Source organism: Sylvia atricapilla, chromosome 5 (genome assembly GCF_009819655.1).
Source record: "Sylvia atricapilla isolate bSylAtr1 chromosome 5, bSylAtr1.pri, whole genome shotgun sequence".
NCBI lineage: Eukaryota > Metazoa > Chordata > Aves > Passeriformes > Sylviidae > Sylvia > Sylvia atricapilla.
In genome coordinates this window covers 37,114,445-37,142,438 of record NC_089144.1, presented here as the reverse complement: position 1 = coordinate 37,142,438, position 27,994 = coordinate 37,114,445, and the positions used below count along the sequence as shown (strand labels likewise).

Genomic DNA, 27,994 nt, shown 5'->3' with positions numbered 1-27,994 from the left:
CTGTTCACCCCAGCCAAGGCAGAAATGGTCGAAACTCTGATGAAATACCACGGTGCTCAGCTTGGTCTTTCAAGGTAAGCTAGTACTGACCGTGGTTTTGTGGTACCTGTGGCCCATGTGCTGGAGTGTTAGAATTTATCTGCCCCAGCAACTTCTGTCTAGGCTCAGGTGCCCTCAGAAGCTCCCGAGCTCGGGCTCAAGGCCGCACTCGGGGCACCCTCCCGCGGCGGCGGGCGGCCGGCTCCCGCCGGGGCCGCGCCTGGCGCTGTGGGGCGCGTTCCGCTGGCCCGCGGGCGGGCGGGGCACGAGCGGGCACGCGCCCCGGGGGTGACACGGGCACGCGCCCCGGGGGCGGCTCCGCGCGCGCCGCCGCTCGGGCCCAACCGCCCTCGGCCAACGGCCGGCGCGCGCTCCCGGGGCGGGCGGGCGGCGCTCGGGCGCGCGCACGCGTTGCCATGAGACGCGGGCGGCGGGGGAGGGGGGGGTTACGTGGTGACGTTAATTCTATATGAGCGCGAGCGGCGGGAGCGCGGGTCCTTTCACCGCCGGCCGCGCGGCGCCTCCGCCTCGCTGCTCCTGAGTCACCGCCGCCCGCGGGCCGCGCAGGTACCGCCGGAGCGCGGCCGCCGCCGCCGCCCCGGGCTGGGGCTGTGGGGGGCACGGGGGGCGGGCGGGGGGCGCTGGGCCCCCGCTCCCTCGCGGGGAGGCCGTGGGTGCCGGCCCGGCCTATCGGGGCCCCGCGGCTGGCGGGACGCGGGGGGCCGGCGGTGCCCGTGCTACACCGAGTACTCGGACCCCGCGGGGCGGCGGCGGCGGCGCCGTTCTGCCCCGGGCCCGCAGCGGGCAGCGCCGCTCGTCGACTCCCTCGCGTCCCTCCGCCGCGCCCCGCGGAGCGCCCGGGCCGCGCTAGGCCGGGGCCCGTGGCGTGGCCGGCGCTGGGGGGAGGCGGGTCGGCCCCGCAACACGTGGGCGCCCGAGCGGGGCCGCGCTCGGCGCGGCCGGGGAGCGGGAGGGCGGCGGGGCCGGAAAGCGGCGCGGGGAGAAGCGGGTGAGTGTCCGGCCGGCCGCGGGGAGGACGCGGGAGGGGCTCGGTGCCGGTCCGCGGCGGGCGCCCGCGCGGTGTGTGCGCACATGGCGGAGCGGCGAATGGCTGCGCGCCGTGGCCTTGTGCCGCCTCCCGCGCCTTGTTCCCGCTCCCGTGCGGAGCCGCGGCGCGGCTGTGCTGTGCTGTGCTGTGCTGCTGGCAGGGGGACCCAGAGATTCAGCCAGGGGACGGCAGCTCCGCGTCCTGCCTCAGGGTAGAGTGCTGGCCGGGAGTTCAACATGTCGCTTCTCCGGCCGCCTGTTAGCTGGTATCACCCAGATTAATGTCCCCAAGGAAGGCTGAGAAACTACCTGAAGATTTAGTAACTACAAGTGGAAGTATTATCTTGTGTTCAACATGTTTCGTATTGAATGTTTAGGGGCCTTACGCTGCCAATACTTGTGAGGCTTTCGATATTGAATTTAAAAGCTTACCTCATTTGCTTGCAGAACAAACCACAAACTTTTTTTGAAGCAACTGGTATAGTAATAATACAGCAGCATCTTCCGCAGTTTATCTCCAAGCTCACTGCAGTTAGGCATATGCTTGAAGCCCTGTTGAGATACATTTAACATTTAATGTTCTAACTCATTTGTGGAGGTAAGAGAAGTGGGCACGGTGTCTGTAAGGTATGACAAATACTCTCCTCTGCTCGGCTCGTCTTGGGATTTTAACATCTGCTGGTAGATCCTACATTAATCAGGCCTGATAGAGTCTGATAATTTTAATTATAGTCATGAAATGAAACTTGAGAGAAGAGATAAGGCCTAAGGCTGTGAACTGCTGAAGGTAGTTTTTGACAAAAATGTTAGTAGCTTTTTAGCAGCCTTCCTGCTGCGCCCATTTTACAATGGTACTCTTTAAAGAGAGAGAGAAGCACTGTACTTTGATTGAAGCAGGCTGAGTGGTTTCCAGTCTCTTGTAAATCCAGAAATTATATTAATCCTTAGGGGAAGATAGCATTTAAAATGTACATACATGGAAATTTAAGTGGCTTGGATGCTTTTGTACCAGACAAAAGTTGAGGCCTCTCAGGTTTTGGGTACCTGAAACATTGATAAAACATTGATACAAGTGCTTAGAACAGGCCACTGACACCTGAGCTTGTGTGTATGTCCCATTTAGTCCTGTGTGAGAGTGATACATGCTAGCAGTTTTATTACCCCCCACTTTTTCTGTGCTTTGTGATAAGTCTTGGATATCATCATGTGCTCTTGGTTTCTGATCACAGAGTATTGTAGAATGTTGGTCCTGTGCACAGGTGGTAGATGGGTGTTTTTCAGAGCTCCTGGTCTGCCTGACTTTGACAAGACTAGGAAATGAGAGTTGGAAGCACGCAGAAGGGCCGTGCTGCATCTGTGCTGCCAGCCCAGTGTTGCAAGAAGTGCCAAAAGTGCCAGATCTGCTGCAGCACTGTCTGTTTACATATACACAGTAATGCTACCACCATCCTTGTGCATCATCTAGCCCCTGCCTCACTCAGAAACTATTCCTGTAAGCAGGTGGGGGTCTTGTTATGGCGACCTGCTCACTGAGCGCCCTGGAAAGGGGTGGTGTGGCATTTTTCCTTAGCTTTGAGCATGTGTTTGCAAGCGAAACTGAAACCAAGGTGCCTTGTGGCCATGGTGTTATGAACTTTTGTTAGTAGAGTTTTCACAACCCTGAGTGAGACCTGCATCTTCCAGGCCGTGTCCCCTAATACAGAACTCCATATCTATGAGGAAACTGACTTAATCTGTACATCTGATAAAAGCATGTTTATTCACTAGGCTCCTAAAAGTTAAAGCAAATGTAACACAAAGAGCTCGACTCATCAGGGCAGAAATTTTACACCTACAGGGAGTAAAATAGCTTGAGGATATTAATTTCAATAGTGAAGAATCTTAGGGAGGAATAAGACAAGAATCTTCTGTTCTGAATTTTGGTTCAATCCTTTGGTAAAAATCAGTTTATTCCAGTAGAACAACAGGTATAATGAACATGTCTCTGGTATCTTCACCTTTTTGCTAACGTAGTTGTAATGCAGTTCATCTTCAGGTTTTTGTGAAACAGCTGCAAACCTGGCATATCTCTAAGGATCTGATTCTAAAGGAAGCTGCAGGAATTGCACAGGTTACAGAAAACGGAGATGCAGGTGTTGTTTCAATGCCTGTTTGTTTTTCTTCATCCATATATACATTCAGCAGAACTTCATCTCTGCGATTTTCCATGAGCTGGGAGTGCTTTGGTATTTGTGATGTACTAGTAGCCATTTACACAGAAGACAAAACTTTGCAGACAGAAATGAGACTTTTTAATTCTGGTTTCATTTTAGGACAGCTGAGGAGTTCTCAACTGGTCTGGGCAGCTGCATTCCATTGAGCTTCTCCTCAGAGAAGTGGCTGGTAAATAATAGAGTAGAACTTCATAGTATGTGTTTAATCTGAGGAAGGGTTGTGATGATGGATTTAATGCTTATAGGTCGGTTTTCATTTGTAAACTACTTAGCGTTCAAAAGTGATTATAATTAAAGCTAATTCAATCTAGCTGATTCTCACTCAGCTTTGAGGTTAGTGCATTTCCTCATCACCCAACATTGTTAATCTGGAGAGCAGGTCTGGTGTTATAATGTATTTGTCTAGAAAACCAGACATGCCCGGAAGGCATCACAGAAGTTGCTTGGGGATTCATTTGATGACCTTCTGAAAAATTAAGCTATTTAGAAGCAACATATGAGGGCTTTGGGGGCTTCCTGCACAAAATGATCTAATATTTTCTGAATCAGCAAAGTTAATGCAGAAGGAAAAATTCTAATTACTGATGTGGCCTTGTGTATTTAATCTTAACTTTTGACCTTAAGTTTTCAGGAGAACTTCAGGTATTGCAGACTAAAGCTACAGTGCTACAGTTGCATTCAAAAAAAAAAAAAAGTTTACTAATTTACCTTTGATACTCTGGAATTACTTAAAATTAGAAATAATTTAAGACACGAAGTAACTTGTATTTTCCCAAAAAATTAATCTTCTAAAACAATTTGCATCATCTGCTTAAACAAAGACATTATCTGTATCTTAACTACTTGTCAAAGGTTAAACTACAGGTCTTTCCTAGATGGAAAGCTGTTTAGATTTCAGTGCTGGAAAATACAGATGCATTTGGGGGCTGTGTGCTTAAATGTACATCTGCACAAACATGACTTGCAGTGGGGATGTCTCAGTTTAAATCTTAACTTGCCATAATGAATAGACTGTTTGCACATCAACTGTTTCACCTGGTCTTTGAGGACTATAGAACAAAGTTCTACCAGTTTCTCCTTGGTAGGTTTTTATGTTCAAAAGGTGAAAGCAAATTTTAGATACAACAACTGTGAGTTTTGGCTGTTCCTGTAGCTTTCAAGCATTCAGTTGCTGATTTTGCATTTATTCTTTAAAAAGCTATCACTATAGTTATAATCTTCACCCAAAACATGAGAGATACTAGAATTAGCCAAGTGTTGGAGATTCTTGTTAAGAGATTTGATGAAGTGGGTGCCTGGAATCTGGAATGGACATACCCCATTGCTCCTAAGGCCCAGGTTAGAAGCACAAATGCTTATTATCTTTTGTGACCATCTGCACTATGATTGGTTCAATCCACTACTTTATTTAGGCATTGTTTAATATGCAGTGTTTTAAAGGAAGGAGGAGCAGTTCTTTCAGATTTCTTGTGGGATGACTTGCCCATGAAGGAAGGTTTTGGTTTAGTTCATGCCCTAATTAAAAACCTGATAAGCATTGAAAAGTAAAGTTGAGGAACACAGGGAGGGTACATGAAAAAAACTTCATATTGAATGCAAGTTTGAATCAGTTCTTTCTGAACTTCTTGTTAATGTATGTATTTTTGTGTCATTTCTTGTTGCTCTCCTCTCAAATACTGTTAATATAAGATGTGAACTGCTTCTGTTGTTCAGGTAATCATGTTGCTGGGTCCTTAACTGAGCTAGTTTCTCTCTTCAGTGTTGAGCAATGAATGCAGTATTTTCATTGATGATGCATTACCAAGTGCACAATGATCATATTCTGTATTGTGTCTTTTAGTCACTATGCATTCATTTCAGATCTTGTCACTTCTGCATGTTGAGTAGAAGTCTTTGGTGGGGTGCATGTCATTATATATGTCTTTACATAGCAAGTTTTTGACCTCTAAAGTAGTTGGAATTGTATCTTTTTATTTGTTACTTTAGATTTCAGTACTATTTATTTTGCCTCACCTGAGTCCCCCTTTTTAACAGTTGTTAATTTGTGATACTACAGTTCTGGAAATTACTCATCTTTGAATGTTTAAGTGTGAGCTGCTATAGTGCTTTATGCTGGTTGTTGTGTGTGCAAGGTGGCTTTGTCAGAAACATGCTTCCTGTGTTTGAACGTGTGAAATCTTCGTAACACAGCCTCTTGATTATTTTACCACCATATTCAGTGTTTTGGAGGTATCACATACTTACTGGTGCCAAAGGCAAGACTGAGTGAAATTCACAAGAGAGTATTTCTGAAGATATCTTTGTAAACAGTGCTCAAGTTCCATGGTTCAAGCTCTCTGTAGCCCTACTACACGTTTATAATTGCGTTTTAAACTGTACCTGAATTCATTTGAAAATAACTGGCTGAAACCATAACCATGGGCATTCTTCTGTTGGGTCTTTACTCCCAGTTGTAACATCCCATCCCAAGAGCCTCCAAAATGTGTTAAAGTTGTGGTTGTGTGTTGTTGTGGGGTTTTTTTGGTTGGTTGGTTGGTTGGGTTTTTTTTGTGCACACTAACTTAGTGGTTGAAAACTGGATGTTTTAAAGTTTGTAATTTAGTAGTGACCTGGCTTCCATGGAAAAAAAATACTCAGTGGAAGCTAACACAAGTTGCTAAATACATTTTAGCAATTTCCGTGACTTCTTGGTTAGTGAATGAATTTAAAATTGTAGTCGTTAGATGTTCTACCAGAAAGCACACTTCAGAAACCTGTATATATTTTTCAGTGGCTTTTAACTTTCTCTTCACATAGAGGTGCTTAGATGTTTTTGAAGTCTAATTGGAGAAAAACAATAATGCTGCAGTGTGTGACTTTTGCAGATAGCAACATAATTGCTGATGTGGTTGTGTTTGATTATGTGGCGATCTAGGCAGCCGATTAATGCTCTCTTTCCCATTGCTTGATATTGTGGCATGCAAAAGTTGTTTTGTTTTTTTAAAGCTGCCACCTGAAGAACTTTGTTAAAACACAAATATTTTTATTACTTTGCCACCTTTTAACAAACTGAATACCTGTACCAACATGAACTGTTTTGAGAAATATTGTCTTAGGAAATTTCAAAAATTTCTTCATACATAAAGACTTTGATTTCAACCCTCTAGGATAGCTGCTCTTTTTCCCATTTCCATCCATGATGGAAAGTAAAACCATAAAAAGCTATCCTGAGTAGTTTGTTTCATAAAAAAATCAAGATCCTTGTTAATTTTTACTGAGTTTGGATTTAAACTTGTTACTTTTCTAATAATGAAAGATTGTTCTAAGTAGAAATTGTTAGGTTTTCTGCTACAGAATCTTGGCATTCAGAACAAAGGCAACATTGCGTGCTAATTATCCTATTTTTAGAACATGATCAGGGAGCTCAGGTCAGTAGCATAGACAAGCATGTAGATACAATTTAGTCCTGATTTTAATTTGGAATTTTGTAGTCCATTTCCTTCTTTGTATGGAGGCTATTTTCTGCTGAAAGAGTAAACAGGCACTATCTAAAATGCAGTAAAAATACTACAAAGAGAGGAGTTCAGTATTTGTTGATTGAAGCCTCATTTCCTGATTGAAAAATTAGTTCAGGAGAAAGCTTAGAATGGATTTCCATGTGAATGTAAACAAATTCTGCAGTCACTAATATCTGAGTAATAATATTACTTACATATATTATCACTCTGTTTTGTTTTGCAGAATTTGGCTTTTTCCCATCAACTGGCATTTTCATGCAAGTGTAGATCGCTTTTAAGTTGAAATGTGGAAAATGTTTTTATGCTGTAACAGGTATTCATGAATTGTGCAGAGGCCTGCAAGCACTAGTGAAATAGTTGCATTGGAAAATGGCTTAAGTTGATGCCTTTACCTCCAGAGTTATTAGGGAGTGAAAAAAAAAAATACCACTTGAAGAGGAGAGAGCAGTTTCAATTGTGTTATATGTTACTTGGTTCAGCATTATCATGTTTTAGTGTTATTTGTTCTCTAAAGCTAGATTCTGAATCTTGCTGTGTCACCATAAGTGAGATATAGCAGTACTGTTTCAGAGTAACTTCAAGCTTGCCTAACTCTTTTCATGAGTTGTTATAAAAGGTACTTGCCTGTGACAGCCTCTGTCTCTTGACCCTACTGTTAGTCGTGTAATTGAAGGTCTAACACTGTACAAAGAAATGCTTTGAACATTTTTTAACTTGACTCTCATTTAGACATTGATGAAAGGAAATTGTATGGGGTTATGCAATAGGCAAGGAAGAACTACAGTAAGTTTTTCCAGCAGGGTTTGCTTTCTCTGACTTGAAGATCATTCAGAAGAGAAACTGGATGATCCCTTTATGAAAGGGATGTATCTCCCATGTGGTGATGTGAGTGCTTCTCATCTTGGATATTTAAGCTCATGTGTGTAGCTAGAAGTTCTGAGTCTGTTTCATGAAATGCTGCTTCTTTTTGAATTTCTTACCCTTTTCTCTTTGTCAGGACACCTTACTTCAGCTTCTGCTAAAGATTCCCATTTATTGCCATGGCATTTCTGCTGTTAACTGTGCATGTCCTTTGCACATAATGGATGAGTTTGTGCTAGTGCTGGAAGTTGTGTCAAAATGAAGGGCTTTGAGTCACTGCGAGGGTCCAGCCTCACCTTGTTACTGTATTGAGGCACCTGGATTCCTTGCTTCCACTGGCCATTAGCTCCTTAGTCTCTTTATGCAGAACTTAATAGCTTTTATATTAGTATTGTGTTCTTTGTTATATCATACTCCTGTTTTCTGGGCTTGTATTTGGGCAGTTTTAATTATCTATTCTAGATTTGAAAATTGAAATAAATTTTGTTAATTTTTGTTCTTACATTAACAGAAATCTTTTGTTAACTTTGAGGCATTAATAAAGGAATTGTCTCTGGAGAGTTCAGTGGCTGGTAATGTCTTTCATCACTCAGATGTGGTATCTTGATGTTCTAGAACTGCACTACTCTGCTCATTGATGGAGATTGACTTTTTTTTTTTGGACCTTCAGCTTTGGTAAGAAGGCATATTTTTTCCCTAAGACAAATGGTATAATCTGTTTAACATGTTTATCTGCTGTCTTATTTATAGAAACATAGAATTTTTTAGGTTGAAAAAGGCCTCTCCTCTGAGTCCAGCTGTTAACCCAGCACTGCTGTGCTCACTGCTTGACTGTGTCCCCAAGCACATGTTTTGAGCGCTTCTAGGGATGCTGATTGCAGCACTTCCCTAAGCTGCTTGTTTCAATGCCTGACAAACTTTTCAGTGAAGAAAGTTTCCCTAATAGCCAATCTAAACATGCCCTGACATAACTCGAGGCCATTTCCTCTCATCCTGTTGCTTGTTAACCTAGGAGAAGAGACCACTCCCCACCCGGCCACAGCCTCCTTTTGGGTTGTGGCAGGGAATGATGAGGTCTCCCCTCAGGATAATAATAGATACAATATCCCCTTGTTTCATGACCATTTTTCATGCTAGTGGTAATGGATACATGAATTTGATCTCACAAGTATAAAGGAAACACTTGGTCTTCTGCTTTATTCCCTTTTAAAGTGACATTTTTTACCTGATGCATAATTCAATTGCTTCTTTTTGAAGAAGAGCTAAATGTTCTTCTAGTTACTACTGAAGTGTATGAGAACTTTCTTTCATAACAATTTGCCTACCCAGTGATTCGCTACCATTGCTTCTACTAACACTTGGAATGAGTGATGCATTTTTGGGTTGTAGTACCAAGACATTTGAAGTGTGAAACTCTATAACCATGTAAAGTGCACTTTTTAAACAGTTCACTCAGTTCTCACAGAATTGTTAGGGTTGGAAAAGACCTTTAAGGTCACTATGCAGAGCATCTGAGCTCTTTAAAGTTGCAAACCTCTGCTAGAGGTTTTGAGCAAACTACCCCAGACAATTATTTTGAACATCTGCAGTCAAAGAGTGTTTTCTGATGTATCTTTACACTATTTGATTTTTTTTTTTTTTCATTTAATGATGATTATGTAAGGAGAAATCTTACAAGTTGTCCTGGAATTGTAGGCAAGAGTATCAGTTAGAAGTAACTTCTAGTGAATATATTGCCCTTGAGTTTCCCAGCCTTTAGTGAGAGTTGAACTTGGCTGGTATGATGTAATTTGTTTGTCACCTATGGTTTCTGCACACATTGCAAATAGTTGACCAGACTTAATTCTGATGATTTCTTTACTACAACTAGGTATCCTCCAGCTGGACCTCTTTTCTTCACTGACATCTGACTTAGTCCACCACTTAGTTTGTAATTTTATGTTGCAGCTCCTGAATCCCACATAGGGCTCATTTGTTTTAGGTATTTTCTGTTAATGTATTGCTTTCAGTTGCCCAAGGCTTGCCAGGGACAGGCTGATATGCTATTCTATGGACAAGTTAACTTGTATTTGACTTCTGAAGAAATCAATTTGGGCAAAAGAATAGTTTATTTTAAAAATGTGACTTAATAATGCTTGGCCATAGTTGGGGTCTGATAGTCTCAGAAAGCCCATTTGTGACTCTTTAACAACTTGAAGAATTTATTTTAATTGATATTCCAAGGTAACTGTGTGAGCAATTTGTCTAGAGAAGGGGAAGAGGTGTTTCCTGAAAGGGAAGGTATGGATACTGTTAGTGGCTTGATATGCTCAGAGATGCTGAACAGCTGAGATATGTTGTCAGCCTGCCAGCCTTGGGGCTTTGTGCAGAAATGCTGTTATTTTGCTGGAGGAGCTGTGTCTCAGGAATGTCCTGCTGCTTCAGCAGACTTGCAGTTCACCTCTTGTGACCTGCCTTCCTGAGGGCGAGCGGATGTCCGGGTAATCTAATAGAGCTGTGCTTACTTGGGACACGTAAAGCTGAGCTGGGAAAGAAAAGGCTTCTCTCCAAAGCCTGTGTCCTGGCTGTAACATGGCTAGTGCCTCTGTGCAAATTCAGATTACTTTCTGTGTGGATCAAGGAAAGATTAGGAAGTGCTGAAGACTTAGAGTTTGTATTTCTATCTTCGCTCATCACTTCACAAAATCACTTAGTGAAGAAATGATAATCCTCGAAAACTGAAAGCTCACTAATGACTAGCTTGGGGATGAACACATGAACATTCTGCCATGTATCAAGCTCCATTTCTTGAAAAGCGTGACAGTTTAACAAAATCAAATGTCCTTTAAGTCTAATGAAAATAGCAAATTGTCACAACGTTTTTTATAAGTTAAATTTTAGGGGGATTTTGCTTATTTTTAGTAATTTTGCTGGATGCACTCAAAACTGTGAGTAAAGTAGTGCTGGATTATGTCTTCTAACATTTCCATTTTGATAAAGAACATGCTTTTTTGTGATGGCAGGCAGGCTTAAGGTACATGTATGAAAGAGGTTTTAAATTTGAACCTTTAGGAAACTTGCACTGTAGCTTGCTTTTCTGTACTTTTGCTTTCTTTTTGTAGCACGAACTTCCTACACATTCTTTCAAGCCCTGAAGAGATAACTGTTGCTTTTCTTCTGCATATTTTTACAATGAGCAGCAAAACGTTGTAAGTGAAGCCTTGTGGGCACCTCTGTATTTGACCATAGTGCAGTCTACTGCATTCAAACAGTTTGCGGCTGTAGCTGTTCAAGTAACAGGGAAATAAAATATTTTACTAGTAAGGTTTTTTGCATGCTGGCTTTATACAGAGGTGTCACCTACTCTTTATTTGTGCACATAAGCCTCTTCATGCAGTCGGGAGGCCTAGATTCCAGCAGTGTCTTAGTCCAAAACAATCACCTAGACACTGAGGCTTGAAGTAATACATCAGATGTATGTATCCAGGTTTGTTAAGATCCTGCATTGACAACTGGTATCTCCCTGGCATTGCTTCAGGGAGTGGTGCTAGTGGTTTTTGTTGCTCACATGCCAAAGTGCAGCTGCTGTTTATAAACCTAAATGCACCTATGAATGAACTGAGAAGGACAGCTGTGTCTTTTGGAAAGTGGAGTGATGACGAGTTCTATATTTAGTGTTGGGGATTATATTTACTGCAAAATAAATACTGCACTGATGTATTCCAATGTTACTGATTGTGGTATATGTGTGTTTGAAACTCTGAAGACTGGACCAGGACCTTGAACTGGGCATTGTGCAGAGACAGTGGAGGTTATCTGCTCTTTAGGAATGCATTTTCTTAGTGCTTTTCTGCAGTGTTTTTGTTTCTGTTTGGGTTTTTTTTTTAGCCAGTAGAGCTGTGTTTGCAGTGAAGCTTATGGTTGTTTAAGTAAATGACAGTAAACAAAATGTGATGCAACTATATCTCTTCCATGCTAGTGGGTTGCACAGATTAGCCTAAATGTCTGCCAGCATAGTTTTCTTGGCAGTGCCTTGTAGTCTCCTTACTCAAGAACAGTTGTCTAGAGCTGGCAGATAATTGTCGTGACAGACACTAGTATCTCCTCAGTTTGCAGAAGAACTCTTCCAACTGTGTATATTCTGATACTGAGTTGTGTAAAAAGTGGTGGGAAGATTAAAGGATGGGACATGAAAAAGACTGCTGCAAGGAGAATAAGAAAAATTGGATGAGAGAGAGAAACACTTAGAGGGAGGCTTGGAAGCTGACAGCTGCTCGATACAGTCTATTTTAATTTCAAAAAAAATCTTTGAAGAATGCTATTCAAAGGCTTTGAGTAAACTGGGCCATAATTTGAAAACATACAGTGCTTGCATGTATTGTTTTAGAGCCAGAAAGCAGAGGGTGATAACTGCCCATTGCAATGAGAAGAGAGGCAGATGCTGGAGTCCCACAGGGTGCTGTAGTGAGATGAATGCCTTTAGCGTGGTCAGAAGTGATCATGGGAAGAGGATGAACAGCAAAAGGATGGATGAAAGTTTGTGTTGACAAGTAGTTGTTCAGAGGTGAAAACAAGGGTCCTGTGAGGAATTCAGTAACGCAAGGCCACTGGTGAAATTGCCTCTGCTACACAGTTTCCTAGTGTATAAAAATCTTAGATCTGATCTCTGAGCTGAATCTTACAACTCAGAAACTTGAGTGATATCAGTTTACCTACACGGTTTTGGGGAAGAGGGGGACTAGCTTCCGAAATAAAAATTCGTTATGACATTGTCAAATGCCTGCACTTTTGAGCAAGTGTGTTTTTTCTGAATGTAATTGAAAGCTAGACGTGTTTCTGGAGGAATTCCTACCCTGTTAGTGCTTTTTTCCAAGGTATTGACTAATAGCCCTTGTTGGAGATGGGCTTTTTGAAGTTTTTAGGCACTGCTTGTTCATAGGCAATCTTGTCTTCATTTAGGAAAAAAAATGTTTAAATGAACTGGAAGTTGGTGTCTTTCAGAAAGCCACTAAGGTGTTTCAACTGCTGTTTCATCTATTCCACTGACTTGGAGAGACCCCATGCGTTGTGCTGCCACTCGTTACACCTTTGTTGAAAGAGCTACCTCTTGTTTTATGGAAATTGAAGCTTTTTTTGATAGGGAGAACAGAGAAGGGAAATGCAAGGAACAGCACTGTGTTCAATTTGCAGAAAAATATATGAAAGACAGGTGAGCTGTGCAATTTGTGTTCTTTTGCACAGCAATACCATCAGTCTCCTTGAAATGGTCCTGCATTAAAAGCAAGTTAAGATGAAGTGTATAAGGAAAAGGTTGTATATTTTTCATGGATACAATGTTGTGTGTATCAAAAATAATGCTAATAGTTGCATTGCTCAAGTAAAACAGGGACCTGTATGTGAGACTTGTAATTGTAGTATGCTTTCAGTTTCTGTAGATCTTCAGTCCATTCTACCTTTGAGAATGATATTCAAAGAGAGTCTTTGGAATTGTTACATGTGTAAAATTGAAATTACAAGACAAGCAAATGTGATTTGAATAAAACAAGTCAAGAATATTGCTGTAATTCTTCTTACTGAATTGTTAGATGTTCTTCGGTTTTCATTAGGCTGCCATTCTATTTATTAGCAAATACTGTATTTATTTTTCTGAAATAGATGGACAAGTAGTTGATTGTCTAGTTTTTCTGCATATTAGGGAATTGAATCTTTTTTGATTACATTCTAGAGCTTTGTTTGGCACTATGAAATTGTAGTCTTAAATGAGGATATCAGATCCTTTTTTTCCATGCAATTGTTGGGAAGTAGTTACAGCACCAGAAAAAAAATACTTGGATTATATTTACATAAAATGTAGGTGTTTAATTCTGAAGTTTAGATTCTACCACATTTCTTCATATTGACTGTTAGTATCCTTATCTTACTGGGATTGTGTTTTTGTGTTACACTTTAGACAGATCAAATACAGTTTTCACTTTTTCTGAGTGCATCCATCCAACACTTTGCTGAAATTCCCATCTGAATGCATTGTAAGGAGTTGAAATTACTGAAGGAAACTTGAATTTGTTTAGCTTACAGGACAGCAGGTAAAAGGGAGACTCTAAAGCATTGGTTTCCTTGCTTTCTGGGCCAGTGAATTATTCCTGGTAGTTGGAGCCTCCTGAATTACTGGCAGATGGTAGTAACAGGACAGTGTTTTCTTGTGCATGGTATTGCCCTAGACTTCAAGTTACCTAAAACATCTTTTTGGAGACAAAGCTCCTAAGTACTGTTTTGCAGATAGAAAATGCTACTCATTTTGTAGTATGTTTGAGAACATAGGTTCTTCATGGTATGCAAGATCTGCAATAGTCTCAGTATTAAATGTTTCTAGTTACTGTGTGTGGAATACGTGTATGATTATACTGAGATGTTTAAGAAATTTATGATCATTCAGGACATGGGAGTTATTCATGTTAAATACCGTGGCACCTGGCATAAATTTTTCTTTTTGTAAAATGTTGCAATTTTGTGGATATTCTGAGGAACTACTTGGATTGGTTTTGTAAAGTTGAGAAAAGTAAAGCCACGAAAAGGCATCTTCATTCTTGAATTGGTATAGTTGCAAGTATGCTCTGTCTACAATCACGTGCTGGAAAGGAGTAAGTAGTTACCAGCACCCTTTTTGCTTCCCCTATCTTCCAATTTTATATTTAGGACTAATTTATATTTAGGACTAATTTTCAGTCAGTGATGTTAGTACAGTCCTAAGATCCAAAACTCAGCATGGGGTTTTTCTGGTACTTGATACTTCAATTTATGGGAGTAGATCTAGAGGTTCTAAAACAGAACAGAATTTTTCAACATTTTTGTATGTTTTAGACTGAGACTTCAAAATGTGCAAGGGAGATGTACACTCTTCAGACTGTAATATGTCTCTAGCATGTTTCATAAACATGACGTGGTTTGTGTTTCTTTTAGTACTATGGCATGTGATCATACAGTTTGTAACTGTAATGTAGTGCTGCTGTTCTTATGTGTTTTGTTTTTTTGTCTTTTTTTTTTTCTCTAGTGTTTGAAATCTAGCAGAATGGCAGACATAGACAAGTAAGTAAAATCTGTATGTTACTAAGGCTCTGAGTGTGTCCTATGCCATACTTGACATGGCTGGCTTCTCCAGATACTGGATTGGCAGGGTCTAGAAGCGCTTGAGCGCCTTGAGCACTGTGGCAAGAGCTGAGGTTTATAGCATGTGGAAAAAAAGCTTATGTTGCTCCTGATAAATGGGTTTGTGATCTTAATTGTAAGTAAATACAAAAGTTGAAGAAAGCACGAATCAATTTCCTATGTTAGTTGGAATTCTCGAGGGCAAAACAGATGGTGTTGCCCATTCCTATTGTTTCACTGTAGGTTTTTTTCTGTACTTCGAGTGTTCTTATTTTGTGGCTATTTGAAGTATAGTTTAAGTGATCCTACCCACAGTTGTCAAGGCCTGCACATATTAAGGAAGATATGTGGAGCAGAAGGAGGCTTTGACTGGTTGATAAAAACAGGAGATGAAGGAATTATTTTTACGAAAGGAAACTTTGTAATTCTGGAAAGTTGCTAATTCTTTAAACCATTCTAGGATTGTCAAACATGAAACTGCTGTGAAGACAAATTTGTAGTATTTTATTAAATTAACTTCTTGATGCTGTTATTGATTATTTCTAATAGCAAAGAACAGTCTGAACTTGATCAGCAGGATATGGAAGATGTTGAAGAAGTAGAAGAAGAAGAAACTGGTGAAGATGGCAACAGCAAAGGTAATGTTGGAACCAAGAGTTTCTAAACCTCAAAGCATATGTGCTTTCTAGTTAGTGTGTTAAAAATATTTTACTTCAAAAATAACAGAAAATGGTAAAACAATTTCAGATGTACAATTGTATTTAAGTTCTGAAGCGAGGACTTCTTTTTCAAATTGTGTGATTTCTACTAGTTGTCTGCAGTTACTCATTTTAGTCATGGTTAATGCCAGGTTCAGTCAGTGCTGGCCACCTGTATAATTTGAAAAGACAGGATTATTGTGAATATGTGACTGGATTATTTCGAAACTGCAAGCAGTTAAAAACTTTACAAATGTAAAGCTTTGGGTGTAAAAAAATAATGTGCATGTATATGTGTGTGTATCTCTTTGATTAGTTGTTTAATAATTAGCTGCCGAGTTGAGGTGAACAGAACAAATCATGCTTAGTGTTACTACTCTTAAAATTAATAAATCCTTTTTTATTCCCCCCTCAACAAAAAGCATAAGCATATATTAAAATACTTGTTTTGTCGGTGCTGAGCAGTCTTACTTACGCTTTATATTTAAAGTGTGGGGACACAGATGGAATCTAAAGAGCAATTAGCCAAAAGAGAACTAATAATCTCTGCATGTTACATGTTTGCTTGAAGAGAATAATAACAATAATGTAGAACATTTTTCTCAAGATGTTATGCTTTGCTAATCTATTGGAAGAAGTGTTTTCAAAACTAGATTGCAGAACGTGGAGGAACACGTTCATTAGCTGAAGTAATTAAATGGCATACAATAATTAAATGGTAAGTATTCAGGTGTCCCACAAGAACCTAGAGATGAATAATGTGTATTTTTGGTGATTTCCCAGCTATTACAGGTGAGAATCAGAGGGGAAGTTATACTGCCGGAATCCTGGAGGGAAATTGGATTTTATAAATCAGAAACATGTTTTGCTAGTAGGGAAACTTGACATAGTGTCCTGGTTTGGAATAATTAGGGAAGAACCTCCAAAAGGAGTCCCCTAAACCAAAACCTCCACCACCCCAGCCCTGGGATCGGGAAGGAAAATACCTTGGAGGAAAAGTGGAAAAACCGGTTTATTGACATAAAAAAACACTCCCCAACACTGAATAGTGGGAAAAGGGGGTTACTGTGATGATGAGGAGGGTGCGACGCGTCTGTTGCGAGCCCAGGACTTCTCCAACTTCTCAGGTCAGGTCAGGTCCGAAGCCGAAAAACAGAAGTGGGGGAGGGGGGTGGTGGTGGGAACCGGCGGCAGGGGCAGCCAGAGAGCAAAGCGAAGCCAAGGCAAAGGCAGCCCAGCTAGCAAAGAAGAGCCGAAACAGGAAAGAAAGAAAGAAAAAAAACTGCAGGCACCCGCCCAAGAGGGAGGGGGCAGCTGTGAGACATAACAATGTATCCAAGATATGGGATGGATATATGGGATAGGAGGCAGGTCAACCAAGAACACATAGTTTTAAACAGTTCTTCTGCATCTGTAATTCTTGCTTGTCTAATTTTCCTTATTTTTGGTGCACAGTTCTTTCTTTCAAGATAGGTCCAAAAGATGCACTTTGTGCTTACATAATTTTCTTTTTTAATTTAGCTCGGCAGTTGACTGTGCAGATGATGCAAAATCCTCAGATTCTTGCAGCCCTTCAGGAAAGACTTGATGGTATAGTAGGAACATCTACAGGATACATAGAAAGGTACAACATTTGTTTAGTATGAGCAGAGTGTTAAAATGATTCTTTTGTTTTCTGAACAGTGTTGTCTATGGCATTTGTGGTGGTAAACCACTGTGCTGCTCAGACAGCAGAAAAACTAATATAGTCTGTCTGTAGGGCATCTCAGAATTGAAGAGTTTTTATTTGAGGTTTCATGAAGAAAAACATGCTAATATTTACAATGGTTGATGTTTTCCTCTGCAGTTACAGTGTGGCACTCAGTATCTTAGGATACTTTACTGCTCCTTGAAATCTCTTTTGTAGTTTTGCCTTGGTCATGAAACATCAGCTATTTAAACTATAGAAAGACACTAGGAGGGCTGGTGTCTTTAATACAGTCATTTTATGCTTAGACTGTAACCATTTGCTGATACAGGAGTGTTGTTAGCAGTGCTTCATGTGGTTTTCTCATGTATCAAGACTTGCTACAAGTTCTTGCCAAAATTTTCCTTAGTTCATCTGTATTTGAGGCATGCAGTAATGTCTTTCTTTTTACACATTTGTAATACAGTGGCTCATTTAGCAAACCAGTTCTGGCTCACTTTGGGTCAGACAATGTGTTTAAAGACAGTGCTGCCAGCTGCTGTGCTCAGTGAAACAAAGCAGCAAATTTTGAAGATTAAATTTCTTAGCAAATAATAACTCAGCTGTCTAGAACTTTTTCATAAAACCAAGCAAATTAATGGTGAAACTTTTCTTAGTTGTATTCAGTACTATGATTTTACTTTGTTACCCCTTGATAATGTAGAATTTGTTTTTAGAATAAAGATTTATTACACAAGTTTCTCTCATGATTTACCCAGGTGTTTAGAATACTCTGATTCTAACTGTGGTTGGTCCTCAGTTTAAGAGCTTATGCTAAGGAATTTCAATCTGATTGGTGAAATTGGTTGCAGTTTTTATTTAAACTTTCTAAAGCCTTAAATAGAGTGTAAAATCTGTTGTGGTACAGGTTGGTTGACTTCCAGGGGGTCCAGTTAGAGAGATCAATATGTGCTTCAAATGCAGTGTTAGTAACAGTTCTGTCACTGAATTTTTTCAGCTTGCCTAAAGTCGTTAAAAGACGTGTGAATGCTCTCAAGAACCTTCAAGTTCAGTGCGCACAGATAGAAGCAAAGTTCTATGAGGAAGTTCATGAGCTGGAAAGAAAGTATGCTGCTCTCTATCAGCCCTTATTTGACAAGGTATTTTAATGCTACTCTGATTTGTACTTTAAAGCTTCATTTAAAATGCCAGGGAATGTAAAAACCAGAAAACTTACTCATGTTCCAAATTACTTTGGTTTTATACGTGCACCTTTAATTCATTCAAGTAATTATACAATTTTGCCATCGAAGTGAATATCAACTAAGATTAAGAGTGAAAAGTTAAGTCTGTTCCACATTTATCAAAATGACTTCAGTATATCAGAACCTTGTTTAATTGAGCAGATGTCAGATGATACAGTAACTTTTCTGGAACTATGGTGTTTATTTTAGTGTGTTGAGAACCTCCTGACTGCTGAGTCTCTCTTCTAGGGCCAGAAAAAAAGATTTTGATAAGTAGTTGATGTATTAGTAGCTGTGTAATTTAGGATTAGGAATTTATTGGTTAGGGCATTGCTGATTGCAATGACTAGGAAATTTGAAAATATTCTTGGTTTAATCTTCCAGCGAAGTGAAATCATCAATGCCATTTATGAACCTACAGAAGAAGAATGTGAATGGAAAGCAGATGCTGATGAAGAAATTTCAGTGAGTATCTTAATTGGTTCTCATTAGTATCTCAGGCTTTAGCATGAAACAAGATTCAGTTAAGCTGAAGTTTTATAAAAAAACAGGTTTGTAATGATTACTTGCTGTTAATGATGCTAATTCTTAATGGTTGCTTAAAGCATCCGCATGACACTTAATCATACTGGTAACACAAAGAACTGGGCACTCTTAAAAGTAAGGAAACCAAATATTTTTATTTTCTCAAGGAGGAAATGAAAGAGAAAGCTAAGCTTGAAGAAGAAAAAAAAGATGAAGAAAAAGAAGACCCTAAAGGAATCCCTGAGTTTTGGCTGACTGTATTCAAGAATGTGGACTTGCTCAGTGATATGGTTCAGGTAGGTGGTAGTCTAGCCTTGTTTAAAGTTGCATTGGTAATTAATCAAAGTATCTTTAAGAAAGCAGTGGAGATGCTAAAATGGTTGATATGTCTATTGGGGAGCAATAATGGGACCTTCACTTGGATGTCATCTCTGGTAACTTTTGAAGTGAGAGTACAGAGCACTGAAGTACCTCCCTGCTGTTTTATTTTTCTTAATCTATTCTACAATACTAATAAATTTTCGGTGCTTACAGAAATGTGTGTGAAAAGTGTGTTAGGCATTGCTAAAAACTGTATATGGTGTTTGCATTGGTTTTGGTTGTGTACAGTATTGGGGACTCTGTACACAGCCATTGTTGCCATCTACTGGTCATGTTTGTGGAAATATTTCAGTGTTGCAACAAGATTTTTTTTCTAAGGAAAACTTGTTCTAAACATGACTTTTTATCTCTTCGAGGCCTTAAATCTGTGTATAATCGAATGTTACAAAAATTAAATACACTGTGTTTTCTCTACAGGAACATGATGAACCTATCCTGAAATACTTAAAAGATATCAAAGTGAAATTTTCAGAAGTTGGACAGCCTATGGTTAGTTTGACTTGTTAATAAACAAGATTACTTTTGTGTTATCTAAAGAATTATTTGTATTTTAGCAACATGCTCTGTGATAGCCAATTGTCTTTTGTAACTCATGAGAAAATATACAGCTGCTGCTTCTGAGAAGGCAGTACAAGGTCTGGTGCTAGTCTTGCACCACCCTGCGAATGAATGTCTGCTAAATTTAACCTTCGGCTTCTGATGAAATTGGCCTTAATATCTGATAACTTCAGTTTCACCATTGCATTTCGATATCTTTGGGTACTTTTCGTATAACTGCTGTAATTTCTTATATTTCCCTGGCAGAAATCAGACAGTTTTCTAAAATCTAATATTTTTAAATTTAGAAATGCTTCCTATACATTAGTAATGGGAAAGCTGTGTGCTAGGAGATCTGTCATTACTGAAAGCAGTATAATAACTAGAAAGTGCAAGATCAAGTAAATGAAAAAATCTGAAGATTTATTGTACAACTTGGGGAGCAAATTCTAGAGTAAGTTATGGATGTATTGGGAAAAGGTGTATTCTGTTGCATGTGTATTATTTGGATTTAGGTGTTAAGAAGTTAAAAAGTGTTGGTAAGTAACTAAAGTTACTGTTCTGCAATTTTTTTTAAGAGTTTCACATTAGAATTTCATTTCGAACCAAATGACTACTTCACAAATGAAGTGTTGACAAAGACGTATAGAATGAGGTCAGAGCCAGATGATTCTGATCCCTTTTCCTTTGATGGACCAGAAATCATGGGTTGTACAGGGTAAGTGCTACTAGAGGGCTTGAAGGCAAAATAATGTTTTTTTTCCTAAGCATTATCAAGCTGAAAAGTTTTACAGCATCTTGGGGAGGTGCTGGAAAAGTTACTTCCCCTAGTAACTTGTGAACAACTGGGTTTGACATGAGTTTTTAGTTGTTATCAGTAACTTCACTACAGTATAGAAAAACACATGATTTGTATGGCATAATTTATAAGCATATATATTATGTAGGCATATAAATTAAAAACGTACTCAGTATTTATTTAGAAGTATTGTTCTGCAGTCAGTAAAGGCGAATTGAAAGGTGGATAGTGGTATCTTTTAGTGAGCCTGGATAGCTGTTGTTAGAATTTGTTTGATTGCTTCCTTTAATCTTTTTGTATTTCTGACATGCAGCATTTTGGGGAGTTTGTTCCAGATTTACTTTTCATATTGCAGTTGTCCATTTTGTTTTATGAGTGTTGAATGTTTGCCTTTGAATGTCTATGTGAGAAATGGAGAATAGTCATCATAATTCTGGGTTACTCAATCTGAAAAGCTGTCACACTCCTTTCTTAGTGAAATCTTCTGTTTTAAATTAGTTAAGGAATTTTTTCTTTGCTTGTCGCTTTTTTTGTGAACAGAGGGATGAGAGAAAACTGTGTTGTACATATTTATCCTTTTGAGTACATTTGGGCCCATTTGTTCAATAGCTTTTTTGTTCAAGTCTCCAATGCTTTGACTCCTCTTCTGACTGATAACAACTAAGTTACAGCCTATCACTGCATAGTCAGTGTTGGTTTTACTCTTGTCCTCAGTTGCTCATACTGACTTATATTTACCTCTTTATTTCCCAGTCACTTAACATATTTTGCAAAGTCCTTTAAGATTTAGTTTTAAGTGCCTGGGTAGCTTTGATTAAACTGTTTTGTTTTCCCCAGTTTGGACTGATTTGGAAATCATGAACCTTGGCTGAGTGTGATGTCAGATGCCACCGCTTCTGTAAAAATTAACTCCTAGCCCTTGTTTTCTCTTTTAGCTAAGACAACCCCTTCTTGTCCCAAGGCAGCTCACTCTATTTCTTTGAGTCTGTAAAATAATCTAATCTGAAACTTCTGCAAATGCAGTTAGTTTCACTGATGTGACTTTATTTACTTGTCATTAGAATGCTTTGACTGTTAGAGAGGCCTGTAGGCCAGATTCTGCTCTGTAAGCAGGATAGAGTTAAAAAAAACCCAGAACAGCAAAACCTGAACAAATGAATATAACACAAGAAGACAAAACCCTCACAAACAACTCAAAATCAGCCAAAAACTGCGTCCCTGCTTGATGCATTGTTTTAAGCACTTACTGGTTATAATTATAGATGTGGTGGACTTTGGCATATTACTAACATGCCCAGACATGACATTACTTTATAATGGATGGGTGGCTCTAAAAGTGGTGCAGTACTAATTGTTGATAGAAAGTTAGGCTGTACCTGGTAGCTAATGAAAATTAGCATTTCAGAGATTGAATGGAGAAGGAAAAATTTCTGGATGGAAATAATCCTAAAATGAACCTGTTACTCTTATTCTCAACCTATAAACTAATGAAAAGACAGCACTAAATAAATACTACTTTATAATTTTCTCTTCTGTGTGTCTCTTGCAGTTGTGATAGTCTCAGTAGATACTTGTGTATTAAGCTGCAGGTAGTTGTGGGGTTTTTTGTGCTATTTGTTTTTTATTTACACTTTAGTTGCCAAATAGACTGGAAAAAAGGAAAAAATGTTACTTTAAAAACCATTAAGAAGAAGCAAAAACATAAGGGCCGTGGAACAGTCAGGACGGTGACAAAAACTGTATCCAATGACTCTTTCTTCAACTTCTTTAGTCCTCCTGAAGGTAAGCTGAATAATAGTTTGTGTGTATTAACTTTAAATGTGGACTATATCTCACTCACTGGTTTCTTCTGTTCTTTTTTCTACAGTTCCTGAAAGCGGAGACCTGGTAAGTTGGCTTATTTAAAAAATGATGATGGAGTGTTTATGGCATTTTAGAATTTGTTAAACAGCCTCAGTTTTAACTGATCCTGTATTTAACTGAGAATACTTACAAGGACTAGAATATATTTTGAGTTTTGGTTTTTAGGAGTGTTTGAGTTGGATGATAGAGTTTAGTTTAGTCAACTTTAACAGTTCATGTTTCCTGAAAGCTACCTTATGAATTGTTGACAGTTATAGAAATGTAGTGATCTACATTATTAGTCTTTGATTTAATGGGTGGCGTAAGTCTCCCCCCTTCAGGCATTCTTTGGATGATTTTATCTAATGGCTGAATGTATCCAGTATGTGTTTTATTCTGTTAAAAATTTCTGAAGCTCTTAACTCTTGAACAAAGTAATAAAAAAAAACTGTGGCACTAAGCCATGTTTTTGTAAGGAGTTGAACTACCAAAAATACTCAACAGTAGGGAATATATTATGCAGTTTGAGTGAGAACTATGAAATTAAAGCTTCCAGAAGCATGCTGTTAGAATTGTAGTTGGCATGGACACCAAAAGCTGTATGTTCATAATGTTTAGAAAACCAAAACCCCAAAAGAAGTCTTTTGAATTGAAAATCATTGCTCGGATGGGAAATAGCAGAACACTTGGTACGAAAACAAGAGGAATGAAAGTATGGGATTGGATCAGAGAGCATTTTTAGGTGTTCAGGTGCTTCAGTCATGGGAATTTTAGGTGCTTCAGGTGCTTTGTCTAGTGGGAATCAAGAAGGAGATGCAGTGAAGGAATCAGAAGTAGGTTGTAAAATCTTTAATGTGATAGGCTTACCTGGCTATTTTTCAGTTCTTTAAGAATATTGTGCATATGAACTGAAAGTCTCTGGGAGCTAATAAATAATCTTTATACTTGGAACAGAAGAAACTCCAGAATTGTATATAATTAGGCTTCCTGAAGCAGCAGCTCCTCACTGTATAATGTAGATGGGCTGTTGAAAGTGCCAAACTCGGCCCCTCAGTTTCAGTTCTGTAAAGCAGCTCCTGGAACAAAAACATCAGTAATGGTATTTGTATAAATCTGGCCACATCAAAATCCATGTAACTTATGTGTATGTGTCAAAAGTAGTTACCATCTTACAATTTAGGAAATAATATTGTTTTATGCAGGATGATGATTCTGAGGCAATCCTTGCTGCAGACTTTGAGATAGGTCATTTCTTGCGTGAACGTATAGTCCCCCGGTCAGTATTGTACTTCACTGGAGAAGCTATTGAAGATGATGATGATGACGTAAGTACAATGTTCATTCAGAACACTAAAAACCTTGAAATAATGCTGTTTAAAGACCTTGGGTAATTTCTTACATTGGTATCCTTAGAATGGGATGTACCAATGTTAGTTGCAGCAGAGCTTCCTAGATTGTTCAGGAAAGGTCAGCATAAAAATAATTCATCTTCAAAGCAGTGACTTCAGAGTTTTGTGGCAAAAGGAATGGTAAAGCTGACCATCTAGAGGATGTCATAGTAGCATTTTGTGTATAAGGCATTCCTAGAGAAGTGTACCCAATACTTTGTGTAACTTTGTGTAAGCTGCCAGACAGCAAATTAGACTTTTTATCTAGATGGTCAGCCTCTTCTTTGTGCTTACAGTGATATTGGACTATGAAATTTTAGGAGATTCAAGCCTCATCCTTTCAAAAGTACTCTCTTACTTAAAAAAGGCTAGATAGGCATATTCAAAGCATGCCAAAATAATCAAAGCAAGTTCTGCAAAAGCTTAAATGTTTTAAAAGAACTAAGCTTTAAACTGACAAACCACAAAGCCTCAGAATTTTATACAGGTGTAAGACATTTTTCTGTTGCTGCCTCTGCTCAAACAAGGGCAGTTTGACTGTTAAGATGGCATAGATATGTCCTGTCTTAAAAATAATCTTTAGAGTCTAAACTCTTAGCCCTTTTTGTAGAGGCTTGGCTGGGGCTGTGGAAGAGGGAGGTACTGACAGGTTACTAACAGGTTGGGTTGCCCTGGGCTCTGCTATTCCCTGCTGTCCCCAAGTGGTACCACAGTGTAACCAGCTCCCCCTGGGCTGCGTGGAACATGAACCATCTGCTCTGCTAGAGCTCTCCAGAGGAAGTTGAACATTGCTCGTGCTGATGCAAAAAATATTCTTAAATCTGACAGACACAGGCACTTCTGGGTTCAAATTGAAAGAGACTAGGCTTACATTAGATATTAGGAAGAAATTCTTTACTGTGAGGGTTGTGAGACACTGGAACAGGTTGTCCAGAAAAACTGAATGTCCCATCCCTGCAGATTTTCAAGGTCAGGTTGGATCAGACTCTGAGTAACCTGGTGTAGTGGAAGGTTTCCCTGCAGGGTGGTGGAGCTAGATGACCCTCAAGGGTCCTTCCAACCCAAACCATTCTATGATTCTCTTAAGATCACAATACAGAGTGGTCTCTGACGACTACTTGAGCTATAAATGGCTGCATTTATGGTGTTATCAAAACTATTTATTTTCTCTTCTAGTATGATGAAGAAGGTGAAGAGGCAGATGATGAGGTAAGATGACAGATGCCCTTGATTCAAATAGTTTACCTGTTGTAGCTTATCTGGAATAAGAGTTCATTTAAGTTTTGAGTGCTCTGGACATTAAGTTCAAGAATTAGTTCTGGAATAAGATAGAACATATTGTTGTGGATCTCAGATGAATAATTAAAAGACAGCAAACAATCAGCAAGACAACAGCAACAAAAACCAACAAAACCCAACCCAAGCTAAGACAGCCCTTAAGGTATCTTAAAAATTAGGCTGCTGCTGATGTCAAAACATATGCTTTATGGAGGATAAACTAACACAGTGTGTATAACATAAAGTGGTAATTAATGTGTTTCTGAGTACAACTTAATCTTAATTTTCTTGAAAATGGCTCCGGAAGCTGAATGTGGATAAGCTAGAGAAATATTAAGTGTTTTCTTTCAGGAGGGAGAAGAAGAAGCAGATGAAGAAAATGATCCTGATTATGACCCAAAAGTAAGGAATTAAAATGAATGTTTAAAGTTTGTGTATGCATACAGATGTTTAAAAATTTATGTATGGTGAATCTTGATTTTAATTTAAGTATTAAACTAACAGTTCCTGTGGGTGAGCATGTTTTGTTTTGGGCCTAATTCTGACAGACTAGAATTGGTAGAGAAACTTTTATCAAATTCTTTCTCCAGGAGTCATTTTATAAAAGTAACTTTTGGCTCTGAGCACTGAGGTTAGTCAGGCTTGGTTTTGTATAAATTTGTCTTGCAGCAAGGTGCTGCCTAATGATGAAAATTGCAAAATGGTTGTAAGGACATGGAGCAAACTGTCATCCAGCTTCAGTTTTTGGGAACTTGCTACAAGCTGGCTCTGGCACAGGTTTTCCCAGCAGAATACAAAATAGACTCTTTCACATTAGGTAAATGGCAAGTCTTCCATTGTTTGAGATAGCAGAAGTCAAGGTTCAGAAATGCATCTGCAGCCAAGTCCTAAAATGTGAACAGCCAAGAGCAACTGGGAGATTTTTTATTCCATGGGAAGGGAAAACCACTGATCAGGCTGAAAAAATTATCATGAGCCACTCAATTCATAGCTTTTTAGTAGCTGAGGGAAAGGTACATCTCACCACCTGAAAGCATCTGTGGTAGGTGAAAGTTGCAGTCATAATAGAGTCTGTGAATGCTCAAAAATGCCTGCTGTTTAAAGGGCTTATAATTTCAAATGAGTGATTTTCAGTAGGAATGGTTTGAGCTACTGTCAAAGTACTGTTGAGAAAATTACATAATCTTAGCATTGTACATAGAAAGGCAAGGTACAAACTTGTAATCAAAATGTACAGCCCTCTTGGTGATGTTTGATTTGCTATAGTGTATTCAAATTGCTTCCTAGTCAAGAAAATTTTGGAATCCAAATGAAACAGCTGCAAGTTGAACTTATTTCCACCATTTCAGATTGCTTTTCTCAGTGAAACAAAGCTGAGAAAGGGCAAGACTATGCTCAGTTTCAGAATGCTGCTCAAGGGCTAGAGATAGTAGAGGTACTATAGTGTTGCAAGCTGATCTTAGGCTGTGAACCAGCTGAATTTCTTGAAGTGCTGTGGTGCTAGAATAGCTGGGGGTAGTGAAGTAAAACTTGCAACTGAACTCTACTCCCCCAAAACTTTCTTGAGTTTGCATATTACTGTGACATATTACTGGCTGTCTGTTTCAAGAACAGAAAAAAATTTCCATGTTAGGATTTTTTAACAACTGGAATTCATTGCAAAAGATGCTTCCAGAGCATTAGGAACTGTGATTTGGCATTTCATTGCATTGCTCTACACAGTGTCTTCTGGCCTAAGGCTATGCTCTTGTTACTACCCATAGGAAGTTTCTTTTGTCTCAAACCGTGAAGAGGATCTGCATGCTTCTTCTGAGCCGAGTTGTTTGTTACTGCACATCATTTTTCTCCTTGTTACAATGTTTTTTATAGTACTTCACCACACTTAGTTCTGAACAGGTTTTTATTCTGGATTGTATCCTGATGTGCCAACAAAGCCAAAATAGATGCAGTGTGGATATTGCTGCATGCTAGACAAGGAGTGCAAGGGAAAAGATGGAAGATTATTACTGCTTGAGAGAAAGCATGCTTAGCAATATTGATAATTCTTCTAAAATACTGATTTCGCTAAACTGGTTTTCCTTTTTTCTCAACAGAAGGATCAAAACCCAGCAGAGTGCAAACAGCAGTGAAGCAGTGTGTCTGTGGCCTTGAGGATTACCTGCACTGTAATAGCCTAAACACAACTATTAGTTACTTACAGCCTTATGTTTTGTATCTTGGTAGAATTAAGTAACCAATTTGTTAAAAAAAGAAATTGAACACTTAAGAACCAGTTTAAAATGTAGGTTCAATCTACCTGGCATTTTAACAGTATAATTTTCTGCCAATATGTAGAATGCAGTAAATGCCCTAAAGCATGAATGTTAATTCATTGCTACATAGTTTGGTTCTTGTGAAGTCTTTGTCATGTAGCTATTAGACTGCAGCTGTGAAGATGAACAGAACTGTTAACTGAGACCAATATTTGTTTAGAGAAAACTCTCTCCTGAAGAACCAACCAAAGTATTTTTTCAGCCCAGTAGTCTGAACGGGTTTAAGTCTGCTTGCACTAGCTGTGCCTTCATTACTTTGTTATAGAAATGGCAGTGACTTGTACTAACTAGGAGATGATGATGCATTTTGAATTTGACTACTTGAGAAGACTAGTATAACTTCTTTAATTTACTGATGAGACCACATTAAACATTCATAACTGTCAGCTTGTTTATGCTATGGGTTTTGTATTTTATGTGACATAGTGATCTACAAAAGAAACCTAGTCATCATATTAAGGTTATTGTTTACCACAGGGGTGTGAATAAAACCTAGTATTTTCAGAAGCTAGTCTTGTTTTATTACTTGTGTATCTGCATGTGTA

General features: G+C 39.2%; 2 protein-coding genes across 3 annotated transcripts; one reads left to right on the top strand and one right to left on the bottom strand.

Annotated features, from left to right (window-relative positions):
* Nucleotides 1–196: 196 nt before the first annotated feature.
* On the bottom strand, nt 197–1,587 carry LOC136361943 (basic salivary proline-rich protein 3-like). The gene is made up of 2 exons (XM_066320225.1): nt 1,519–1,587; nt 197–1,240 (listed from the first exon to the last, which is right to left on the bottom strand). Exons 1-2 carry the CDS (start codon nt 1,585–1,587, stop codon nt 197–199), a joined length of 1,113 nt encoding a protein of 370 aa, XP_066176322.1.
* NAP1L1 (nucleosome assembly protein 1 like 1) lies at nt 476–27,956 on the top strand. 2 transcript variants are annotated; one of them, XM_066319198.1, is made up of 15 exons: nt 476–606; nt 14,685–14,719; nt 15,329–15,417; nt 16,999–17,101; nt 18,162–18,303; nt 18,772–18,852; nt 19,080–19,208; nt 19,711–19,782; nt 20,409–20,548; nt 22,266–22,411; nt 22,497–22,516; nt 23,674–23,796; nt 25,036–25,068; nt 25,489–25,539; nt 27,231–27,956. In XM_066319198.1, exons 2-15 carry the CDS (start codon nt 14,703–14,705, stop codon nt 27,264–27,266), a joined length of 1,182 nt encoding a protein of 393 aa, XP_066175295.1. In that variant the 5' UTR covers nt 476–606; nt 14,685–14,702; the 3' UTR covers nt 27,267–27,956. The 2 variants fall into 2 exon arrangements, with proteins under 2 accessions (XP_066175295.1, XP_066175294.1); XM_066319197.1 differs by lacking the exon at nt 476–606 and having other exon boundaries at nt 19,083–19,208.
* The last annotated feature ends 38 nt before the right edge of the window (nt 27,957–27,994 follow it).